General features: G+C 39.8%; 1 protein-coding gene across 3 annotated transcripts; it reads left to right on the plus strand.

Moving 5' to 3' along the window:
* Positions 1 to 685: 685 nt before the first annotated feature.
* On the plus strand, positions 686 to 13,788 carry prdm8b (PR domain containing 8b). Of its 3 annotated transcripts, XM_078543757.1 has the most exons (5): positions 686 to 1,084; positions 1,343 to 1,519; positions 9,293 to 9,528; positions 10,540 to 10,771; positions 11,938 to 13,788. In XM_078543757.1, the coding sequence occupies exons 3-5, from the start codon at positions 9,307 to 9,309 to the stop codon at positions 13,197 to 13,199; spliced, it is 1,716 nt and encodes a 571-aa protein (XP_078399883.1). In that variant the 5' UTR covers positions 686 to 1,084; positions 1,343 to 1,519; positions 9,293 to 9,306; the 3' UTR covers positions 13,200 to 13,788. The 3 variants fall into 3 exon arrangements, with proteins under 3 accessions (XP_078399883.1, XP_078399874.1, XP_078399863.1); XM_078543748.1 differs by lacking the exons at positions 686 to 1,084; positions 1,343 to 1,519 and adding an exon at positions 7,144 to 7,587; XM_078543737.1 differs by lacking the exons at positions 686 to 1,084; positions 1,343 to 1,519 and adding an exon at positions 7,372 to 7,845.
* Positions 13,789 to 22,120: the final 8,332 nt, after the last annotated feature.

Raw genomic sequence — 22,120 nt, forward strand, 5'->3', positions numbered from 1 at the left:
AGAAAATCAAATAAGGAAATGGAAATTCTATTTTTACTGAGTGTATTCTTAATTTTGTGTTGTCGGTAGCCGAAGGAAATGTTCAAGAATCTGTGTAACCGGGATGACATTGGTTGGTTCAATGCCTAGCTGCTAGACCATGATAACTTGCATTTATGGGTTAAAATTCCGCCCCCCCCCCCCCCCCCCCACCCCCACTAAATACCAACGCGCTGAACGTTTGCCACACTCTCTAGTTCATCAAACTGGGAACTGGGATTGTCTAAACTCTACTTTGGAAAGAAATGTTCACGCCCACGCGCATGCATTAGCCACGTTTGCTCTCTCATTCAAGGTAACTTTTCAAATGCTTCTTTGAATATTTATTTTCTGGTGGATATTATGTTTCCAATTACTTAGATCCAGATATTGTCTCGGGATAAAGGAATGGCATGTAGGATATCTCTATTAGTGCATAGTGCTAAGGAACTGAAAATCTGATTTATCATAGGAATACAAACGATCCAGCATCATTTGGTTGTTTCTGATTAAAGGGTAAGTCGAATTCTACGTATCCAATATAATTCTGTATTAAATAGTCATGTTTTTGATTAATTAACATTAAGGAACTCGATGAACTAGACGTAATTAGAAGAATGATCATTTAGTACAGGTAAATGCACATGAATGAAAAGTTCTGACAGGTAAACATGGATACTACTTTCGAGTTTTTATATAAACTTAGCAATGGCATACTGTTTTGTACAAGTTTTCTTTATGAATACCTTTTTGTTGGTCTTTATCTATTACAAAAACAGGATTCTATTATTTTCATTTTGTATATAATTATTGTTAATGTTGTATTTCATCTATACTTCCGACACAGTATTTGTTGCTTTATGGTTACCGTAGTTACCAAAGTTAAAGAAATTGTATGAAACATGTTCAGTTGAAGCTATCTTTTGTTACAATGCACGATATGCTTTGTTTACAAGGTGCTCACTGTTGGATCCTATAATGGTATAAATACAAGTATTTGAAGTCACTTGATGCTGTGATTACTTTTGAACAACTGGATTTAAACAATTAAGCACTAAATACAAAGGTAACACTTTATTCTTGAAACCTTTAGTTATATCATTAAGTCGGGTGTGATAATATTACACTTAGTCCAAACAGACTTAAAAAATTATAACTTCTACTTCACGTATGCATTATGTAGCAAATCTCTACTTATTAAGGGGCGGCTTTGTATTTCTTTCTGATTGAAGGAGATGCGAGGTACAAACTGGAGAAAATAAATTTGTTCATTACTGAGCAGGGGACGTGTCGTTTGAATTCTAACAGTCAAATTATTCAGCAGATTGGTTGCCTCGAAACGACTGAATACATGCAGACGCGGTTAATTATATCGCAACTGGGGAGAGGACAAAAGCCTCAATTGAACACTTCAGAAAGAACATCTTTCACACTTTTTGCAAACTACAGTAGTGACTTGGAAGTATTTTATTGCACAAATTAATTAAGTACACATAAAAAGGTAAGTTGGATTCTTTTCAGCTGATAGTTTTGCCCTTTATTAAACGTATTACGTGAACCAACATTTTATATATTTCTGCTTCATTTAAAAATGTTTGAATGTAATGACTTCTGCAAGCGAGGCATCAAAAGTGCTTTGTGGCTTAGCAATATAGCATCCAATAATATTAATAGTAAAGCTACTACTATCAATAAGAGGAAAGCAAAGGAACGGAAGAGATTCTTCAACCCACCTGGCCAGCCTCCAATAATATTGAAAGGAAAATGTGAACTAGATTGTGTGCAATGCATTCAACATATAAACTAATGCACAGTGCATTATTTTGCACATCGCAAACTTTTATTTGAAAACAGCAAAGTTGTTAGGCTAGGTACTGAGCTTGCTGAGCCACATAACACTTGTGATTCATGATGAAATAGACGCAAAAGGTTGGCGCTCAAAAGGTACGTTATTTACATCGGGAATTTAGGAGATATTTATGGTCTGGAATCAATATCTTGAACATTAAAGTGCCAAAAGTGACGCAGTTTTGAAACGTCACTATACTTGGTTCCCTAAACAAAATAAAACGGGGAATTTCCGGACTGCCTCCTTGTTTTTTCAACTTACCTGTAAAATAGAATTCAACTGTATTGGTTAAGTAAAAGTGGTATGTAATTGAATTTGTTTATAAACCTGTTAGGAAATGTCATGTTATCTGCTACCCATTTCATTCGCAGGTAACTCAACCATTATGGGAGAGGTGGGAATGTCAGGTGTTGGTAATTATACAAAGAAAATAAACATTTTGGATAATATTGTAGGGATCTTTGTAAGACACGCACATACATTGTGCCAATTGAATAAGTTAGACCTCTTTTTTAAACTTACTTTTACAGTGCATAATATCAAAATAAGCATAACGATATACAGTAAATCACTTTCCTCGCTTTTCATCTATTGTGTACAAGTGTCAAGATGAATGAGTTTCATAATCGAAATGCTTATGAAAAACATACATGTCACATCTTACTCTTAACCCGCGACATGATCAGAAAGGAATCACAATATAACGCATTTGTAATTCTGGCAATGAATGACTTTCATTTTTTGACCATTCCAACCATTGCAGTTCTGCTTTGGTTATTTTAAGAGTAAAAGTATTATTATTCGAACCGATTAGTTGTGATCATTACTTATAAGAAAATATCACTGATGTATCTGCTGCTTTGTTGGATATCCTTCTTACTGCTGAAAATCGAGCAAAAAAATTAACTTTTGAAAATGCTTGCAGGCTATTGGAAATAATAGGTGATCCAAAGTTACTTGACGGTTAGGCACGTACTTAGACCATGCTAACATTGACAAAAATTATCTTACACAGCTATTATAATAAGTAATTAAGAAATACTGTATCGTTCTAACCCTCCTATTAAATCTACACACCACTATTCAATAGTATTCTTTTTTTTTAGTAGACACGTTTCTATTAGATGACAGTAACTTATTTAAAATAAGGAATCAATAATAAAAGATGGAATGAAAGTAGTATTTCACTGCGAAGGAATGTATAGCTAACCTGAAGTAATGCAATGTGTGAAATATGTCACATAACTTACAGAACACGTTTGCGTGCTTGCTTAATAAATATGACAATTACTAGGCCGAAAACGCTGCAATTCATGATCAGTTTAAAAAGGGCATAATGTAATTCCATTCGGTATTAATATGGAGTTTAAGACACCGATAATAGCAGCATATGACATAGGTAAAGCCTATGGAGATGGTGCTGAGCTTAGAAGAAGTAGATGGACCGAATTTCCTTTCGGTTGTTTATGCAGAGATGATTAACCCCAAACAATATAAATTTTGATATCTATTTTAAGATAATGCCCTGAATATTTGTATGGTTCTGTGCATGTGACATTGTTGAATAAATTAATTGCCAGATTAAATTCCATTCCCATTAAACATAGCCTTATGCTCTATTTGCAACTAAACTGCTCTCTCTAAGCATAATAGTGGCCGTCGAGCCGCGTTTCCTGCAACAATCGTACTTTATTTATATATGGCTGATCAAGCGAAAGCCTCTGTGTGAGGGGAAAAGTTTTGTGCAATTAATCTTAGCCCTTTTTACTGTGAGCTGCACTGAAACACTCGCAGCAGCTGTAACTGACACACTGCAGCTGCGGTCGCAAGATCACCATACACCACACACTGAAACCAGTTGGGTACCGACTGTAGAGTACTACTCTCGATTTCAATAAATCAATTTACCGAAGTTGTCATTATCTTACTTGTCAATTTATTATATATTCTTTAGCAATGGGATTACTGGTCAGAACGTACAAGACAGATTGTAACTTTTGTCCACATCCTATAAAAAGGCTATTTTTGGGGACTTGAGTATATTTTGGTAACATGTCCCCAGTTAACATTTTTATGTTTCATCAGCCTCTAACGAACCCGCTTAGATTCATGACTTTGTTCACAATTTATTCTAGGATAGCTAAAGTTGAACAATTCTTTCGAAAGGCAGAGAATCGCCACGACGGTAAACCTAAATGTCATTAAGTAAGAATCTAAAGGAAGGGGTACCAATCAAATCGGCTTTTAGCTGTTGCATTTAGTGAAAAAATCTTATCACAGTGATGGGCCTGCAATTAGAGAATGCATAAATAACTTTATTTACATGAGTCGCCCTTGCTTGCGCCCCATGCAGTTGGGATTGTTTACTGGAGACTGTGCTAATATAGTGGTTTGCAACCAGTTTCGATCCTGTAAACCTGTTTGGTGCATGGTTGTGTCTCTGCTCTGGCTGCCATCCCTCATCACACACGTTGCTGTTATAGTGGAGGCAGATGGCTACTGATTGGGTGAGCTTTGTGGTTTTAATACTGAATACTTTATGGAAAAGGGTTTTATCATGCATCGTTGGTCAGGGGCACAATGTGGTGGGGGTGGGGGGGGGGCAGAGATTTATGATGATGACATAGCAATCGTTTTGTGTGTTATATGTCTGAAATATGGAGAAAAAATGCAGCAACTCATCTTTTCTGTATTGTCTTTTTTTATTTCTCTCGCATTCTTTAACCGAAAGGCTGAAAGCGTCACATTTCAAACCTGACAAAATGAATGATGTTGGGTAAAGCATCTAAATGCTGTTTACTTTTGTTAACTGTCAAGTTATCATGGCAAAACATACTCTTTGATTATAGCAAAATTAATACCAGAAGTAGACATGGTGTAATTTCGAACAGCATGCTGCCCTAGTAGCATGTGCGTCTGTGTGCTTTTCATTGGGTTATGCAGTGTGAGTTTATATATTCCTTCTGCAACTCACAGCCACCACATAAACACAACAAATTAAATTCAATATTTTCATATTTTTATCACTACGTGATGTCTATGGTTTGGCACGCAAGCCACTATTAGTTCCAGTTTGATGCCCCACTTGAAGCTGTATAATGTTCATTATGTTTTAATTCAGCGTAGAGTTTTCAGTAATTCTGAAAATACAGCAGCAGCAAAATAATGTTTTGAGTGACAGCTTCCAGATTTCACACTTGATTCACAAAATGCACTCATTGAAAAGATAATATCGCCACGGAATTGTTTACATAGCAACATCCCAGGCGTAATATTGCGGGCAATCACTATAGTGCACTCAGTTAGTTAATATTATAAAATAAGACACGAAACTTGATGTTTAATGTATAAACCGCAAGCTTACAAAAAATGTGTTGTTTTCTAAGTGAACATCTTCAGGGGGGGGTGAGGGTATTTTATAATTACAGCTCCGATTTAAATATTCATGAAATGTGTGTATACATACGGTGTATAACTGTTTGGCTACACATTTATGGAGAATGTTTATATGCGTTATATGAAAATACTATAAATGTGTGTGTGTTTATGTACGCATGTGCATTATGCAACTGCCTGCATGTCGATATGTGTATATTTTTATTTACCTGCTTAAATGCATGCATGCACATTCCCGTAGGTGTTTTCAAAACTACTTATAGAACACACGCGTGTTGCGTGTGTGTATATACCTAGCATGTAGAAATAATTTTATCATTCTGTAGGTTGACGTATATTCAAATATATATCTCATGTGCTCAAACATCAGTTGTCCAGGGTAATGGGGATTCTGGATAGATTTAGAAATTACAGTAAAATCAGAATTCCATTCCATGAGTGCTCCATCATTGTCTGCTGGTGCTTCATCCGGAGCCGTATGTCTTGGCAGCCTTTCTCAGTGGTGGCTTGCCACTGCCTTCTACTCTCCGGGGTAGGAAGGGGAGGCAGATCCCCATCCCAGCTAGAACGGGAGCCGAACCCATACCATTACCTTTATTCTGAACCACACGAAAGCCAGCTAGACAACGGATTTAGCCAGCACCCTGAAATCTGCATTGGATGCAAGAAATTGAACGCCAGTATGATTCTCCCAGCAGTTACCACAACACAAGCTCTGTTTGCACCTGATACAGTAGTGGCACTTTAATCTCTATTATGGTGGAGCCTCGGATTACCCTGAGCTATAAAGATAAAGTTTGGATCTTCACGATGTGTGTAAACCATCCCACAGAATGGTGAGATTCAGTTCAAGTTGATAATCAAAAGGGGCGACAACTCTGCCAAAATCACCAATCCTGAATCTCTTTCTGTAAATTGGTATCGGCACTTTCACAATACGTGTAATTACAGATTACGTCCGACTGGTAGAAAATTAATTTTATTAATTACCATATATTCTGCAGTTAATTAGAAGATTTGGCAGCTAGAAGTAGCAAAAAATAATGCGTTGAGCATACGCTTTCTAAAACCTAAATATTACTTTATAATGTTATTTTAGATTATTTGCTATATGGGTCTCCATTATTCTGACTATTGTTTTTAATGCAAGTAATTTATGGAAAATCCAGTATTGCAAGTTATATAGCCCATAGGGAAAGCATGTATTGTATATAATACATTTTAGTTACACCTACATTTCCAAAGAGGCTCAATTGGGACCAAACTCACTTTGCTATTTCTCATGTCAGAAAGTTAGTCAGTATCTCACTTAAAATGAAGAATAAACCCCTACCTCTATATTTTTATAAAGTCCTACAGTGGTAAGGATCAGTCATCCCGAGACACTTTTGAAGTAAATGTTTAATGTACTTGTGACAAAAGCAACAAAAATACGCCTACTGAATGGTTTATGATCCATGATAGCCAGAATGTTATCTGCCATCGGTGTAAAATGAGAAATTGTAACCCCCCGCCCCACCCAGTGTGTGTAGAATTCTGTTGCCTCTCGTTTTGGGTGATGCATATTTTTCCCTCAAATGGATAAATTAGGCTCATTATTGCCCATGGTGGGTGCGGGAGGGGTGGAGTGACAGCCGAGCTCCGCTCCCCCTGCTCCTCGCTCGGCTTTCTCCAGCCCTTAACCCGGGTAACCGAGCCGAGCTCGAGCATCCTCGCTCCCTCCCTCCATCCTGTCCAAGCCGCGCCTTTCCCCCCTCCGCGCGCCGCCGGCCAGACCGACTAACCACGAAGGCGTTCGGCGCCAGCCGTCCAATCCGACCCGGCGCGTGTGCGCGAGCGCGTACGCACGTGTGCGCGTGTAGTGCCGGGGGTGGGGGGGGGGGGCGGGGGCGATGCGGGTGACAGAGCGCCGGTGCGCGGCAGGTGCAGCAGTGCATGAGCCGCCACCAACAGCGGCCGCCCGCTGGCCAATGGGGAGCAGGAGCGGGTGGTCGGCTCGGGAGGGGGAGGGGAGTGTGTGTGTGTGTGTGGCGTGAGTGGGGGGCTGGAGTGTCACGCGTCATTGGATAGATTATCTCCACCAAAGTGTCTGCCACTTACGCTCGGGCCCATATGTAACTCTCCACGGCTCCTCTCTCCCTCTCTCTCTCTGCATCGGAAGCGCAACATCACCGTCACTTTCACCAACGATGCCACTGCACTGACAGCACAGAGAGAGAGCGCTGCGTCTCCAGCTGCTGCTCCTACCTCCTCCTGCACACATCCCCCCAAAAATAAAGAGCAAAGAAAGAGATCTTTTAAACAAATCCCGTCGTTTTTTTCTGGTGAGTCTTTACCTTTTTGTTTTGTTTTCCTTCGTCCTAAACGCTGATTTGCTCTGCTGAGGATGGAAAGAAATGCATATTCATTAAGGCGTCTTCTATTTTTTTTGGACGCCCCAAGCGACGCGCGACCTCATTCACAATAAAAGATTGGCGAAATGAGTTTGCAGCATATGTTGCATTTTTATTCTCTTGCAAACAAAAATATCTGGGCAGGGGGAGAGAGACGTGGAGAAGAGCTTTCGCTGTTCACACCATCAGGTAAGGCGTATACAGTATCACTTTCTGTAAAGTGTATGAGCAGGTTTTGTGGAACAGCTTCAGTACTGCGCTCAGGAGATGTTACTAGTGACTCTTCAAGTTCAGAGAAAGCACATTTATCCTCTTGGCTCGGTTCAAATCGTACTCACGATTCCACTATCACTGTGGAGTGAAAGGCTGCACTGGGTGGATGCCAGTTGGTTACCATTAGAATTGGTGATTACTCACACTCATTACCAATGTTTGTAAGTAAAGCGGATCATATTTGAATTTGAGGTTGAGAGCGGAAGTTATAAAGGGACTATTCTTGTCTTTAACATTTTTGTCTTTTTCAAATCTAGATGCAATACTGCTGATTTATCGGGCTACGGTCAATCTATTTTTACATATGCACAGTTTATGTATTGCCTATTTTAAAAAATGATTTACCACATTAAGGGGTATATAAAATGGTACGATTCGGTCATGATAAAATCTCAGATTAACCAAGACATTATTAAATATGATCGAATTCTGTTTCTTTAAATGGACTAAGTTTGAACCATGTAGGTTCAGGGCTTTGACAAATGCCCCGTGACTTCGGAGTGAGTCAGGAAATTGGTCCTGAGCTCATTTAAAATCTTGCGAAGAATACCAACAATGCAAAACTCTGTCCCCCTCCCCACCCCCACCCCGTCCAATTCAGATTTCACAAGCCACATTTGACCGAATCTCCCCCTGTGTAGAACAAGGTAACTGGGATTCATTCTCATCCATAAATAACCGTGTCGAGGTAAAAATAATTAACTCTGCTTGCTGCTTTTAATTAAAGTCTCAGAGGGAAAGGGCTGTATTATGGTAATGAGATGCGCGGACGAAGAAGACATACGTTCTTTCTTGTAGAAAAGATCTAAAGGTTATCTGACATCAAATCACTGAAAATGACAGGACACTGTCAATCCATTTCATCTGCACCTCCAGACACCGGAACAGTGCCATTTGGTGTTTGTTGATAAATGGTTCCTTCTGCGTTCAACCAAAATAATGGACCGAACTAGGAACAAGGCAGGTAACGTTTGCACCTCACTCTGGCAACGTTTTATTGGGAACATCGAAGCAGAACCATTTATCATAAAATCCGCGCGAACAGAAGTGAACAAAAGGTGACAGATACAACCAGGACTTGCTGGCGTGTCAAAATCAGAAACATTGTCGCTGCAAAACTTTATATTTGAAAAAATATATACGTATTTTACACAACCCAGGCGAAACCAAGCAGGCTTTGCTTGTACACTGGTTTCACGAGATGTTGAATTTATACAGGAATCTTACGGTGTGCTTCCTCAGAAATTAGGTCTGAATCTATAATCAGGGCGAACACGACTGTCGAGATTTTTCAAGCTTAAGCATTGTGACTCTTGCATGTCTTTAAGCACTGAGGTGACCTTTTTATACCCTTTCCGCCCAGAGCCAGCCCCGGCGATGGAAGATCCAAATGTTCACAAGGGGTTTTGGGAGAGCGATGCCAGCAGAGCCGTCCAGCAATGTCTGACCAACATTTTCACCAGCGTCTATACAACCTGTGACATTCCAGAAAATGCCATCTTTGGACCCTGCGTACTGAGCCACACGTCCCTATATGACAGCATCGCTTTCATTGCTCTTAAATCAGCCGACAAAAGGACGGTGCCCTATATCTTTAGGGTAGGGTCAATTTTAATTCTCTCCTGCTCACTCTCCCCCCTCCTTGGTTTCACCTTCTGTATCCTCATTACACAATGTAGGATCTCTAAAAGATTGAATTTCTTTTTTACATGTATTGCTGCTTTTCTCACCTACTGACCTCCATATTTACACGCATTGCACGTTTCCCCATTTGGCACTTCAGCATGTTTTTCTCTATGGTTTATTTCTATAGTTCATTTCCTAACTTGTTCCGTTCCCTTTATTCATTAGCATCTAGGCTGATTCCTTCATTTACGCTCCCGCGTTGCCTCATAGCACAGAAAATGCGTTAAAAACATAGTTGGTCATCGCCGGACAGCGGGGGTTGTGGTTGTTGAGGTAGTGGGGCGGGGGCTGTCAAACTGCAAATAGTGGGCTAAAGTGCAGAAGCACGTAAAACCCGCTAAAGGTTCGCCTGTCATTTTGGACACTAAACTTCCACAAGTGCCGTGAAGAAGACCTATGAGTGTTTGGCATCACAAATACCTGCACAAATGATAGAGCGTTCACTTGACTTCGTACCCCTCCCCCACCCCACTTTTTGAATAGCGTTTTCTTCATGACCATTTCACATAGAGCTGCATTTCGTGGCTTTTCAACATATTGAAGGAATATAAAAGAATATAGTCTCTGTATAGTCTCGCAAAGTTCACGGATCTCGTAATCTGACCGCGATGTACTGCTGAATATTTAACAAGTGCTGGTTCAAATTTGAAGTAGACGTAGTACCTAGTAAATCACCTACGTATTTACTTTCATGATATTCAGCAATATTGTATATTATCCCGCTAAACACTAAAACGGACCTTGAGATTCCTTGGTGTTAAATTATACTGTACCATGTCCGGGGATCTCCAACCTGGCTAACTGATGGTTTGTGGAATGTGAGGGGGGCCGGCTGCAGCAAAGACGATATACATTAGACCATTGGTAATTGGCCTGTGTTCAGCCTGCATGTGGCTCATATTCTGCGTTTGCACTTCACTGCAGGTGGATACTTCAGCAGCGAACAGCTCCTCCGAGGGTTTAATGTGGCTCAGACTTGTCCAGTCGGCCAGGGATAAAGAGGAACAAAACCTGGAGGCCTATGTGAAAAACGGCCAGTTGTTTTATCGGTCTCTGAGGCGGATTGACAAAGACGAAGAATTACTTGTGTGGTACGGAAAAGAACTGTTGGAGCTGCTGCTTCTCAGCAACGTCAGGGCACAGGCCAAAATGAATGGTGAGCTGTGATGTATAAAGTCTGACATTGCAGCTGAAATGTATCTCCCTCCTCAAAAGAAAACATACTCACATTGAGATACACACAACAATCTATCCATATAAATGGTAGCGGAGAAAATTGTATTATTTTATGTTCCTGAAGTAATTTTTACTCTTCTGAGTTAATTGTGGACAGATTATGTAATTTTCTTCAGATTCATTAAAAGATGGCCAATTTGACAAAAAGGCGAATACATACGTTAGATTCAACTGCTCAAGCAACTTAGAAAAATGGAAAGATAGATAGATAGATAGATAGATAGATAGATAGATAGATAGATAGATAGATAGATAGATAGATAGATAGATAGATAGATAGTTAGATGGATAGATAGGTGGATAGATGAATGCTAGATAAATAGATAGATAAATGAATGATAGATAAATAGATAGATAGATAGATGAATGGATGACAGATGGACAGATAGATGAATGGCAGATAGATAGATGAATGAATGACATAGATAGATAGATCGATATAGATAGATAGATAGATAGATAGATAGATAGATAGATAGATAGATAGATAGATAGATAGATAGATAGATAGATAAATAGATAGATAGATAGATAGATAGATAGATAGATAGATAGATAGATAGATAGATGGATGAATGACATTGGGACGTGGACAGGTGAAAAGAACAGAGGTGGTAGAATAGATGGAGACAGCTAGACAGGAGAATGGAGGAACACGTTTTGTATGGAGAAGTGTACATACAGCGTCAAAGTAAATAAAGGGTTACTCAGCTAGAAATAAAAGGACACAAAAGCAAAATACTGCAGATGTTGGAAATGAGAAATAAAACAGAAATGCTGGATATACTCAGCAGGTCTGGCAACATCTGTGGAGAGAGAAACAGAGTTAATGTTTCAGGTCGTGACCTTTCATGAGAAATAAGATGATTGGGTTAAACCAATGAGTTGTCTAAGAGGAGAGAAATAGGTCAATGCAATTATTATAATGCCAATGAATTATTTATCGCCGAACTGAAATATTTTATACATATAAAACCTGTGCTTTTAACCTCATGATTTACTGTTGGCTATTAAATCAGTGAACGCTGGAAGACGATTGACTTGTAGGAGTGTGTAATCTCATCTTAATGTGCTTCATTCACACAGGATCCTCGCCGTACACATGTCTGGACTGCAGCCAGCGCTTTCAATGTGAATATCCCTTTCTAGCCCATTTGCGATTCCGCTGTCAGAAGAGACTGGGTTGTATTGCCTCGGATGAGAACGTGAAGAGCAGCGGAGACCGTGACCATCAAACTGCTGTCGGGTCAAGTGTTAAATTCAGTCGATCGGAGCGACAATCAGCCTTTGCTAATGTAGAAAATAATAAAACCATTACAGATTTCCACAATCTCGCCAGGGATATGGAAAATCCGAGAGAAAACGTTAGGAACCGTCGAGAAACTGAAAGCATAAATGAAAATAAAAGAAAATACGACGAAGCGGAAGAAAAAAATGACAATATGCTGCACACTGCAAAACTTGCAGATAGATCACTGGTTATGCCAAGAGAAAATCTTCTCTGCCCTTCCCAACAGTTCAGAGGGAGTTATTTCAATCTGAGAGAAAATGGAAGGCTAATGACACCATCTAGTCCAGAGTCTACTGATGTTAAACGAAGCGCCTTCTTCGAAGTGAAACGAACTTCACTTAACCTTAAACAGACTCCAAAGGACCACGTTTCGGACACAGACAACAAGAATGGCGCAGCACCGAACACTAGCTCTTCCGAGAAGCCGATTGACATCAAGTCTGTTCTGACTGAAACACAAGTCCCTTCGTGCCTGGACAACATTGCCATGGGAAGCGCGTTTCGGAGCGTCTCTCAGCTTTGTGGGACTGAGGAAAGGAAGAGTGCATTTTCTCAGCCGGCCAGGTCGTTTACTCAGCTATCTCCACTCTTAGTGTCGCAAAAAGTGATTCCGGGCTTAGAGTGTCACCCTGCCGTTGGTGACTCTGGGAGGCTTTATCAAGCGAATGCCTTAGCTGCAAAGCTCCAGAGCGCAGATGTTAACGGCAATTGTAACATGCAAGGGGGTCTGGCCAAACAAAGCCCTTTCGTATATGCCACCGCCTTTTGGCCAAAGGCTTCTGGGCCCATTCAGCTGCAAGTCCCATCCGCGCTGACCCTTCTTCCTCCTTCATTCACGTCCTTTTGTTTACCGGCGCAGAACTGGTGTGCCAAATGCAACGCTTCTTTCAGGATGACATCCGATTTAGTGTACCACATGAGATCGCACCACAAAAAGGAGTATGCCATGGAGCCTCTGGTGAAAAGGCGAAGAGAGGAAAAGCTTAAATGTCCCATTTGCAATGAATCCTTTAGGGAGCGCCACCACCTTTCGCGGCACATGACCTCTCATAACTGAACTCGAACTGTGACAGATTGTAATGCCGACTCAAGACAAAAACAAACTAAGGGAATGGGCTATTGTGATGCACACATTATCACTTTACATTTAACATTTTGCAATGGCCACAAACCACAATATACAAATGCATTTTGTCATAACTTTATTTCATTCTAAATGCGTTAGGCGCTTATGATAGCTTGGAAGAGGAATATATGATATTATCATATTTAAGGACAGAATTTTATTTTAGATATAAGAAAAGCAAGAGAATGGATTTTAGTTTATTGACTCCATTGATACATTCCAGTGTCATTAAAATAATGAAAGCTATAAAAGCGGGAGGTGCAAGCGCGAAACACAGGAAAGATGCATGTAAAAATCGTAGATATGAACACCAAATACAGACGGGAAAGTGCGGAATTGACGTTGTTTTTTTTGTAAATATTTTCGTTTTCAAAAACAAATGTACTATTTTGTGCCAGTGAAAAGCAGTCCCAATAGTTATTGTGTTTCACACTCTTGGCGAAATTTACGAATCTTGATAGTTTATCTGGTCATTTTGGCTGGCTTCAACAATAAATAGCTTTATTTTTACTTGACCAAATGTATGTGTGTATGTAATTATTTAAATTTGTTGCTAAAATCATTTTAACCGAAATGATTCACAATTATCTGATTGCAGAAAGTCGGCATAGATACGAAGGGCCGAAAAGCCTCCCTCTGTGCCTAACCATTTCATGATGCTAACTAACTTGTACAGTTTCTACACATTGTAATCTTCCGTTTCCATTTTTTAAAGAAAGAGCTGAGATTTGGAAGTATAAGGCATATTGTAATACTTTCCAGCGTAGCATTGTCTTCATATCATGTCAAGAATCAGAATAAGGTTTAACAAACAGGACAAGTACTGCCTAAAGCTCAATTACCGAATGTCTTTTCAAATCGAGCTTTAAGACAACTTCAGAACACAAAATCCATAACTAGAGATTAATCTGAGTGATTCAGACTAGACTGCTTACTTTTCTTTTTTAAAAAAAGGTAAAAAGATGCACGGTCGTAAAAACTTCGCTTTAACAAGCCTGTATCAAGAGTAACCAAGGAGCAGCATTCACATGTTGGAGGTCACAAGTAAACTGGCCTTTACCAGTCAGTCCAGCGAAACTCGTGGAGTCGAAAGCTCCCCTCTCCGTCACATTCAGACTATGATTCATTAAAGTAAGGCTTCAATTAATGGGATTAAATGTGAAACAGGGATGAAGCAAAAACAAAAGTAGCAGAGGGAGGACAATAGTTGGTGAAGCCGAGCCCAGCGGTTCATTTCTCATTGTGTCCACCAAAGGTTGAGCAATATTGTATAATCAGATCAATACGACAGCAGAAGGGGGAAAATGACCCCATTGGAAATACAGTAGCACTGTACGGTTGATGCCAATGATATATGTCAGTCTTTGATGCGATATAGAATGAAGGTGACATCAAGACATTAACCATATCGTACCCGTCTGAAAATGGACGTAACGTGGTAGAAAGTAATGCCTTTAGTCAGTCTAGGAGAAAAACCTGTAATCCATGCAGCATACCCAACCAATTAGTCATTTTGCTGAACAGAACCTAAATATCCTTTCCATTTTATCTTTGTTCATTTTTCATTTCTGCTATTGGAAACCTCTTTTTGATCAATTTATTTATGGCGTAATTTTTGCTATGTCATTAGTTATCTCCATTGCTTGACTTTCTAGTTTTTAATACTTCGGCGATGGTTGTTTAGTCGGAAGTGTGTAATTCTATGCTAATTAAAGGTTTAACTTCTAAATGCTCGACAATCTGAAATTAATATATAATAAACATTATATAAATATGTAACAAGGCTGTCTGCATCTGTAAAGGAAAACAAAGGCCAGAGACTCAGAACTGGAAAACAAATAGGCTGGATCGCCCTTCTACTACTGAGCAAAACAAGGAAAGCGGGGAGCAGGTAGATGTCAGGGGTATAATTGCCTGTTACAAATAAATGATAATAGATTTATTGCCTATAGGAAAAGAACGGTGATTTTTACAGAACGACTGAGATACTCTATGCGTTGCTATCCAGTAATTTCCGGATGTTGTTCCGGGGAGCTTTTATGTCCCCGCTGGTTCAGCTTTCGGGCAAAATCCAAACCGTTCTGGGCTAAACCTGGACTATAAATCAAGGCCATGGTCCATAGTAATTCCGAAGTGAAGCAAAGAGACCCAAATCCAGGACGTTTCAGTCCACGTGATTGAGGTTCAGGTCACATCCTGATGCTGGGCTCAGGCTGCATTTGCACTATAAAGGTTTGTTTGGGTGTCATAGTTGTAGTGTGAGTGCGCCATTTATTGGCTGCTAAATGTATTTTTTTTTTATATAGTAGTTAGTATATCTGTACCTATTGTACCAATTATTCGCCCTTCTCAACTGCGTTTATAAGGCCCTTTTTGGGTGTTTGGATTGCTAGCGCCATATCAGCTAGCAGCAAATCCAAGGGGAACATTTCAAAACTTCAAAGACCCGCTGCTGTTACACCTGGTTAAGATCCATATTCCCCACTCCCCGACCACCACCACATCCCCCCTCCCCTCCACTCCCACCTCCTCTCTCACTCGGATACTGAATCCTGGCAAGTGCAGATCACATCGCTGGAGTGGTTGTCAGTAGCCCCAGCACAGGTTTTAGCCCAGCATAGAAGCAACATTCCTCTAACGTAGACTAATTAACAATGCATTCTATTGAACCTCACAGATGGTATTTTTTAATTATTTTGCATACTTGGTTATTATTTTTATGATGTGTCAATGTTTTGGCGCCAATTATATGTTCTGTCTGTACTATCCATTCCTGTTCAACTCAGAATGATGGCCACAAACATGCTCGATTCAAGTTGACAGTTGATCAAAGCCAACTAATCCTCTTCGCTACGGAGAACCTCTGTTTTTGTTTAGAATATTTTCAGCAAACATCGGACAAATTTGAACACAAGGCAGACATGGGTCTTCAAAACGATCACTTTATGCACCAACAACATCGTAGAAATATCCCATAACAAATGAGATGTTTCCTATTGCACGGTTGAATGCTCTGTCTATGTACTTCATGAACATAAAGTCCTACCGTTCTGCCTCAGAAATCAATGTGTAAGATGCCGCTTAGATCATCCATTTATTTCGTTCATGTACAAATTTACTGGAATTTAGTTTGAAATCATTTTTATGTGAAGAACAGGAGCAAGTTATTTCTGATGAAAACTGAGTAAGCAGGAATATCATAATTAGTAATGAAAATTAGGGCATAGATGCCTTTATATTGCAAATTCAGTTTCTGCGCACTGCAATTTCGTCAGTTACTGATGTTAAATTGGAGCGGAAATCGGAAAACCCAGGCCAGATTCAGGAAGGGTAAGTGCGTGAGGGATGGCCTTCCACACTTCAGCTTGACATTGTAGTTGTAAATCGCATGCGATATCATACTTGGCTTCATTCAAATTTTCGACAGCAGAAATTTCCCTCTCCTAACTCTAAGCATTTACATTTTTGAATGTTTCGGAGACGGGTTTGTGCAAAATTCTCTCTCAAACAGAAGAGTTAATATCTCAATCAAGCAGGAGTCAAGTCATAGAGATAATATTTTACCATGCTGGAACACAGAGCGAAATCCAAATATACTCTTAAAGATTCTGAATAATGTGTAGTGTGTATCATCATTTCTGTAATTAAACCATGAATGATTTATAGCACTCTAGTGAAAATTAAAATCATATTACACATAAAGACATCTAACACTGTGTACATTTTACTGAACATAATTTATGAGTTATTTTTTGGTGGGGGGTGGGGGGGGGGGGGGTGGGCAGGGTAGCAGCTAGACTCAAGAACTGGAATAAAATGCCCCCTGAAATCAGTGAATCATTCATCATAACATGGATGCTAAAATATGGGAACAGTTACATATCCAGGGCTGAGTTCAGTTTACCACATAAAGCATGCTGGCACAATAGCTTCGCTTCTGGTTTGGATCCCAAGGCGGCTTTGCTGCCTTGTAATCACCCTTATCTATACTTCTGTATTTCAGTTCATTGGTTCCCATAGTTGTCATAGTTAATCTAGCGCTCCAGTGATGCATTTTTACTATTTCCAATATTCTACAAATCTAGTTGTGCTGCTACAAGAGGGTATAATGAGGGAATTACTTTGCGCTTTTTAAGGAAAACGGATAGAGAATTGAAACATTAGTAATATTTTTTCTGAAAAGTATTTAAGGAACGAATATCGCATAGAATTTACCTGCGCACCTGTAGACATGTCTTAAAAAGTGGGTTTAAACATCTCAAACTATTGCTCGTGGACTCTAGATACGGTGAAGTTACGACTTACCATCGGCTGTCATTCTCCAGGATGGTAAATGTAAATAGTTTGGAAATTGTACGAAGGCATTTATTTTTCATATTTATGCAGCAATCAACTCAAAGTTTAATGTGCATTCCCTACGTTTTCTGATAATAATGATACCGTAAGGCTGTTAGATTTATGGAGGGAAATGAAACAAGGAGGGGATTGGACTGCGTTACCAGAATGCAGCCCATCCCAGCTCTGTGCACCATGAGCATGTTACCTTCTGCCAGTTTTGTTCGATGAACTATATCCACGAGCTTTATATCGACAATTTAAACAGAAGCTGCAGTGAAAAATCATCTGTAAAGACCTGAACTGGCTATAAAGCCAGTGAGATTAGATTCGCCTCTTCAGGATGGGACTTGCAATCGGACTCATGTTGCGTATTTAACCGGAGCATTGAGGGGAAGCAAAAAACTGCTTTGCCCCGAAGACCATTTGTAGTGTAAATATTCAGCGAGACACTGAGGGGTCTGGACACTCCAAAGTTTCATTTGGCCTCTCTTTCAGATGCCGACCAAACCTGCTGCTGATTTTCCCCATTCCCAATGTCTATTACACACAGGTGCCTCAATACAGGTGACAGTTTATTTTTTAAATAAACCTTCACAATATCCAAAACTAATACGAACAAATGATGCAATTGTAGAACTTGCACAATAGCACTTTTAGAAACCAGTCCTTATTAAGTTTGCAAAGACCCACACAAGTCACTCTCCGCCACTGGCCGCTCGTTAAAGCGAATGGCGCGCTATCAGCAATTGAATTCTCAATATGGGCTGGAAGGACATGCCGGCAGCGTAAACTGGGAAGTAAATAAAGGAATAATTATAATAAGGGGGATGAACTATCCTCGACAGATCTCTGAGCAATAATTATAAATGTCTAAGGGCAGAAGAACCAATTCAAGTCACGCAAGGGAACCTCACCTGAAATGAACCGTCGTTTAGCTGCCTAAAGCAGGAAATACTCCTTACAATTAATAAAATGTCACGAGGTACTAGACACTACTGAAATGTTCACACTTAGTCTTGATATAACCTCTATCAGTCACTATTTCATTTTGTTTGTGTTTTTAGTACCGCATGCCAGCTTTATTCCTACTTTGTCACTTGTTTTAGCATAAACATTTGCATTTAACCCTCCCTTTTAGGTAGATATTTATGTAAAGTATCACAGAAGCTTTATATAATGTTATCAGATTATGTGTTATATTGTACGTTAAGTCTGCCTTTAGTTGCTTTTTCCTCGTTCAAATATATGGCCTGCATGTAAAGTTCACCGCACAGACTGACTTAGAGATTCTAAGAGTGGCTTAGAGTGGCTAATATTGGAATACAGCCTCCAGTGAGCCTGCTTTTTACTGCTAAGAGGCGACTATGGTCTTTATAAACAAGTGAATTAAAGAGTTCACTCACAGATAACACAACCATAACTCAAGCGGCAAACCAGAAGATAATTTACCGTGCGCACTTTTTTTTAGCAAAGGGGAATTGTCTTAACAAATAAAAATATACAAATTGCTAATAAATTTGTCACTTTGTGAGATGATTTTATTAATCGGCGTGTGCGTCACTTCTTTGTCACTAAGCCTGTTGCTTTATACTATTAGGAATTAAACACAAACCATTTCTCGTTACTAAATGAAATAAAAGGCAAAGAGGAAAATATAAAACGGTAAGGCTAATGCCACGCTGTCTGACTGAGGATAAAAAAATCTTCATTTTTGCGACTTGATTCAAATGTATCTGGAACAGATGGACATGGGAGTCTCTCTATTTTGGTTGCATAAAGGAGCAGAATGTGTAATGAGTTCTGACACTTTCAGTCAAGTTTACTGTAGATATGCGTTCGACTACCATACTTGGCAATATCTCCCATGAATAATTACTTAGTAACACAAAGTAGCCAGCTAGATCGGCACCTTAAACATTCACTCCCTCCACCACTGCGCACAGTGTGTACCATCTACAAGATGCACTGCAGCAACTGGCCAAGACTCCTTGGACTTCAACTTCCCAACCCATGATAACACCTAGACGAATAAGGGCAGCAGACACAAGGGAACACCGCCACCTACAAGTTCACCTCCAAGCCACAGGAAATCCTGACTTGGAACGATATAACATTCCTTCACTGTGGCTGGGCCAAAATCCTGGAACTCCCTCCCTAACAGCACTGTGGGTGTTTCTACAACACATGGACTGCAGCGGTTCAAGAAGGCAGCTCATCATCACCTTCTCAAGGGCAATTAGGGATGGACAACAAATGCTGGTCTTGCCAATGACGCTCATATCCCATACACAAATATAAAAAATAGGACTTTCATCCATATTGCTATGAGGAAACTTTCAGCAGTGAGTTGGTAGGTAGACATCTGTCATCATGTATCTAAGCTGATTAATTGAAATTCGTAATTCAGAATTCCACAGCTGTTAAAAGCGCCCCTTGAAGTCTTCAATTGTTTCTTGCCAGAGAAATAACAATATGGATTCTATTATTTCGAATATGTCAGCATATAACGACAATTGTAACACATAACTAATTTCCATGGCAGCACATGGTAAATAGTACGCCTGCCTTTTGTTTATTTGAAGGAGAGTATCTGAGTCGGGCAGTTACCCTTTCTCAAACATCTCTTTATATCGTCATGTGACTAAATCTCGTTAACATTTTCGCAAAGTTCGTCCAAATCTTGCATCAATACAAGCTCCAGGGTAATAAACCGCAACAGCTAATGGATACCTTCATATTATGGAGGGTGAGTGATGTGTAAAGGGATGTGACCTATATGACCGAGAGTTCCAAACATAGCAAGAGTGAGAAGTTATTTTGAGGAAAGGTTTGGAGCTGTGAGATTTGGCATTAATCAATATAATATTAGCAGTTAACTGGTCCCTTTGGCCCAACTTGGATTGAAGTGACTGTATAACGGTTACCTTCAAAGCAGATCACAGCACCTGTTCGGTTTAATGTATCTTGCCTTTGCTCACTTCGAACTTCCCCTTCTCCTCAGCTACTTACCGGTCACTTTTATAATTGCACAATATATATGTGAATACATTGCATTAACGCTCCAAGGTAATACAGAAATGCAATTGCAAACCCTATTTTAAGTATTCATTTACTTTTTTAAAAATCCCAGCGCTACATGTCTTATTCCTTCTTTTCCCAATGGCGGATTGTTATTCCGCAGAAACACAAAAACATTATCTAAAACACACTCGGTTGCCAAAGAAACGCCCTGCAACATACTGCTTTCTCACCAGCGCACCAAGCATCTTGCTCAGATGAACGACATGTAACAAAAGATCCAAAAATAGCCAAACAGCGACCCCAAGCTAACAAAAATGTGTAAATCACTTCCAAACACTTTTTTTTTCTGGAAGATATGGGGCTATTCACAGCGCCACCACACGCCCTGCATGCGCAATGCTTGTAAGTTTATTTGTCACTTCAACCTAAGTATTTTCTACAACAGCCTGTGCTTATTTAACCAGATTTACATAATCAAATGTCATTAGGTTCTTCATATAGGCAAACAACAGACCCAACACAGTGATGGGGGGATTAAGGCAGGTTAAGATATTGCCGCAGAGCGAAAGTTTTCAGAAGGCTTTTTTAGGGGTCAAGGCCTTGGGAGAGGGTTCCTGTATTTACAGAGAGCACGGCTGAAGATTTATGTGGCGCAAAATGGAGCAGAAACGGGGTAGGGAGGGACCCCAGGTCGGAAGACTTTGGGATTTAGAGCTGGAGAGCCATGAAGAAACTTTTCAATAAGGATAAGAATCTTGAATCCTGATGAAAGGTCACGACCTGAAACGTTAATTGTGTTTCTCTCTCCACAGATGCTGCCTGAGCTGCTGAGTATTTCCTTCCTTTTCTGTTTTCATTTCACATTTCTAACTTCAGTGGTATTAGAATCTTGAATTCATTGCCAAAAATTGTTGAAATGTGCATTCAATAGTCAATCACGGTCTACTTATAATAATGCTAGTTTTACACTTCACAAACATCTAAATTGGTTCAGTCAGAAAGTTTAATTCTGTCAGGTGGGGAGCATGTAAAGAGCAACATTTTGGTTTTCAAATTCAGAAAGGTGATTTACAAACTCAGATGTAGAAGAGGATCTCATGGAGACAAAGTGATCACTCATGAATTTGGATGCAGATGTAAGTCAAATGGTAATGTATATGAGGGAGCTATTTAGCGTCATAGAAGTCTACAGCACAGAAAAAGGCACTTCGGCCTATCGAGTCTGCACTGGTCAAACAAGTACCTAACAATTCTAATCCCATTTTCCAGCACTAGGCCCGTAGCCTTGTATGCTATGGCATCACAAGTGCACATCCAAATACTTAAATGTTATGAGGGTTTCTGCCTCTACCACCCTTTCAGGTAGTGAGTTCCAGAATCCCACCACCCTCTTGGTGAAAAGATTCTTCCTTACATCCCCTCTAAACCTCCTGCCCCTTACCTCAAATCTATGCCCCCTGTTTATTGATCCCTCCATCAAGGGGAAAAGTTCT

Source organism: Cetorhinus maximus, chromosome 1, assembly GCF_964194155.1.
Source record: "Cetorhinus maximus chromosome 1, sCetMax3.hap1.1, whole genome shotgun sequence".
NCBI classification, from domain to species: domain Eukaryota; kingdom Metazoa; phylum Chordata; class Chondrichthyes; order Lamniformes; family Cetorhinidae; genus Cetorhinus; species Cetorhinus maximus.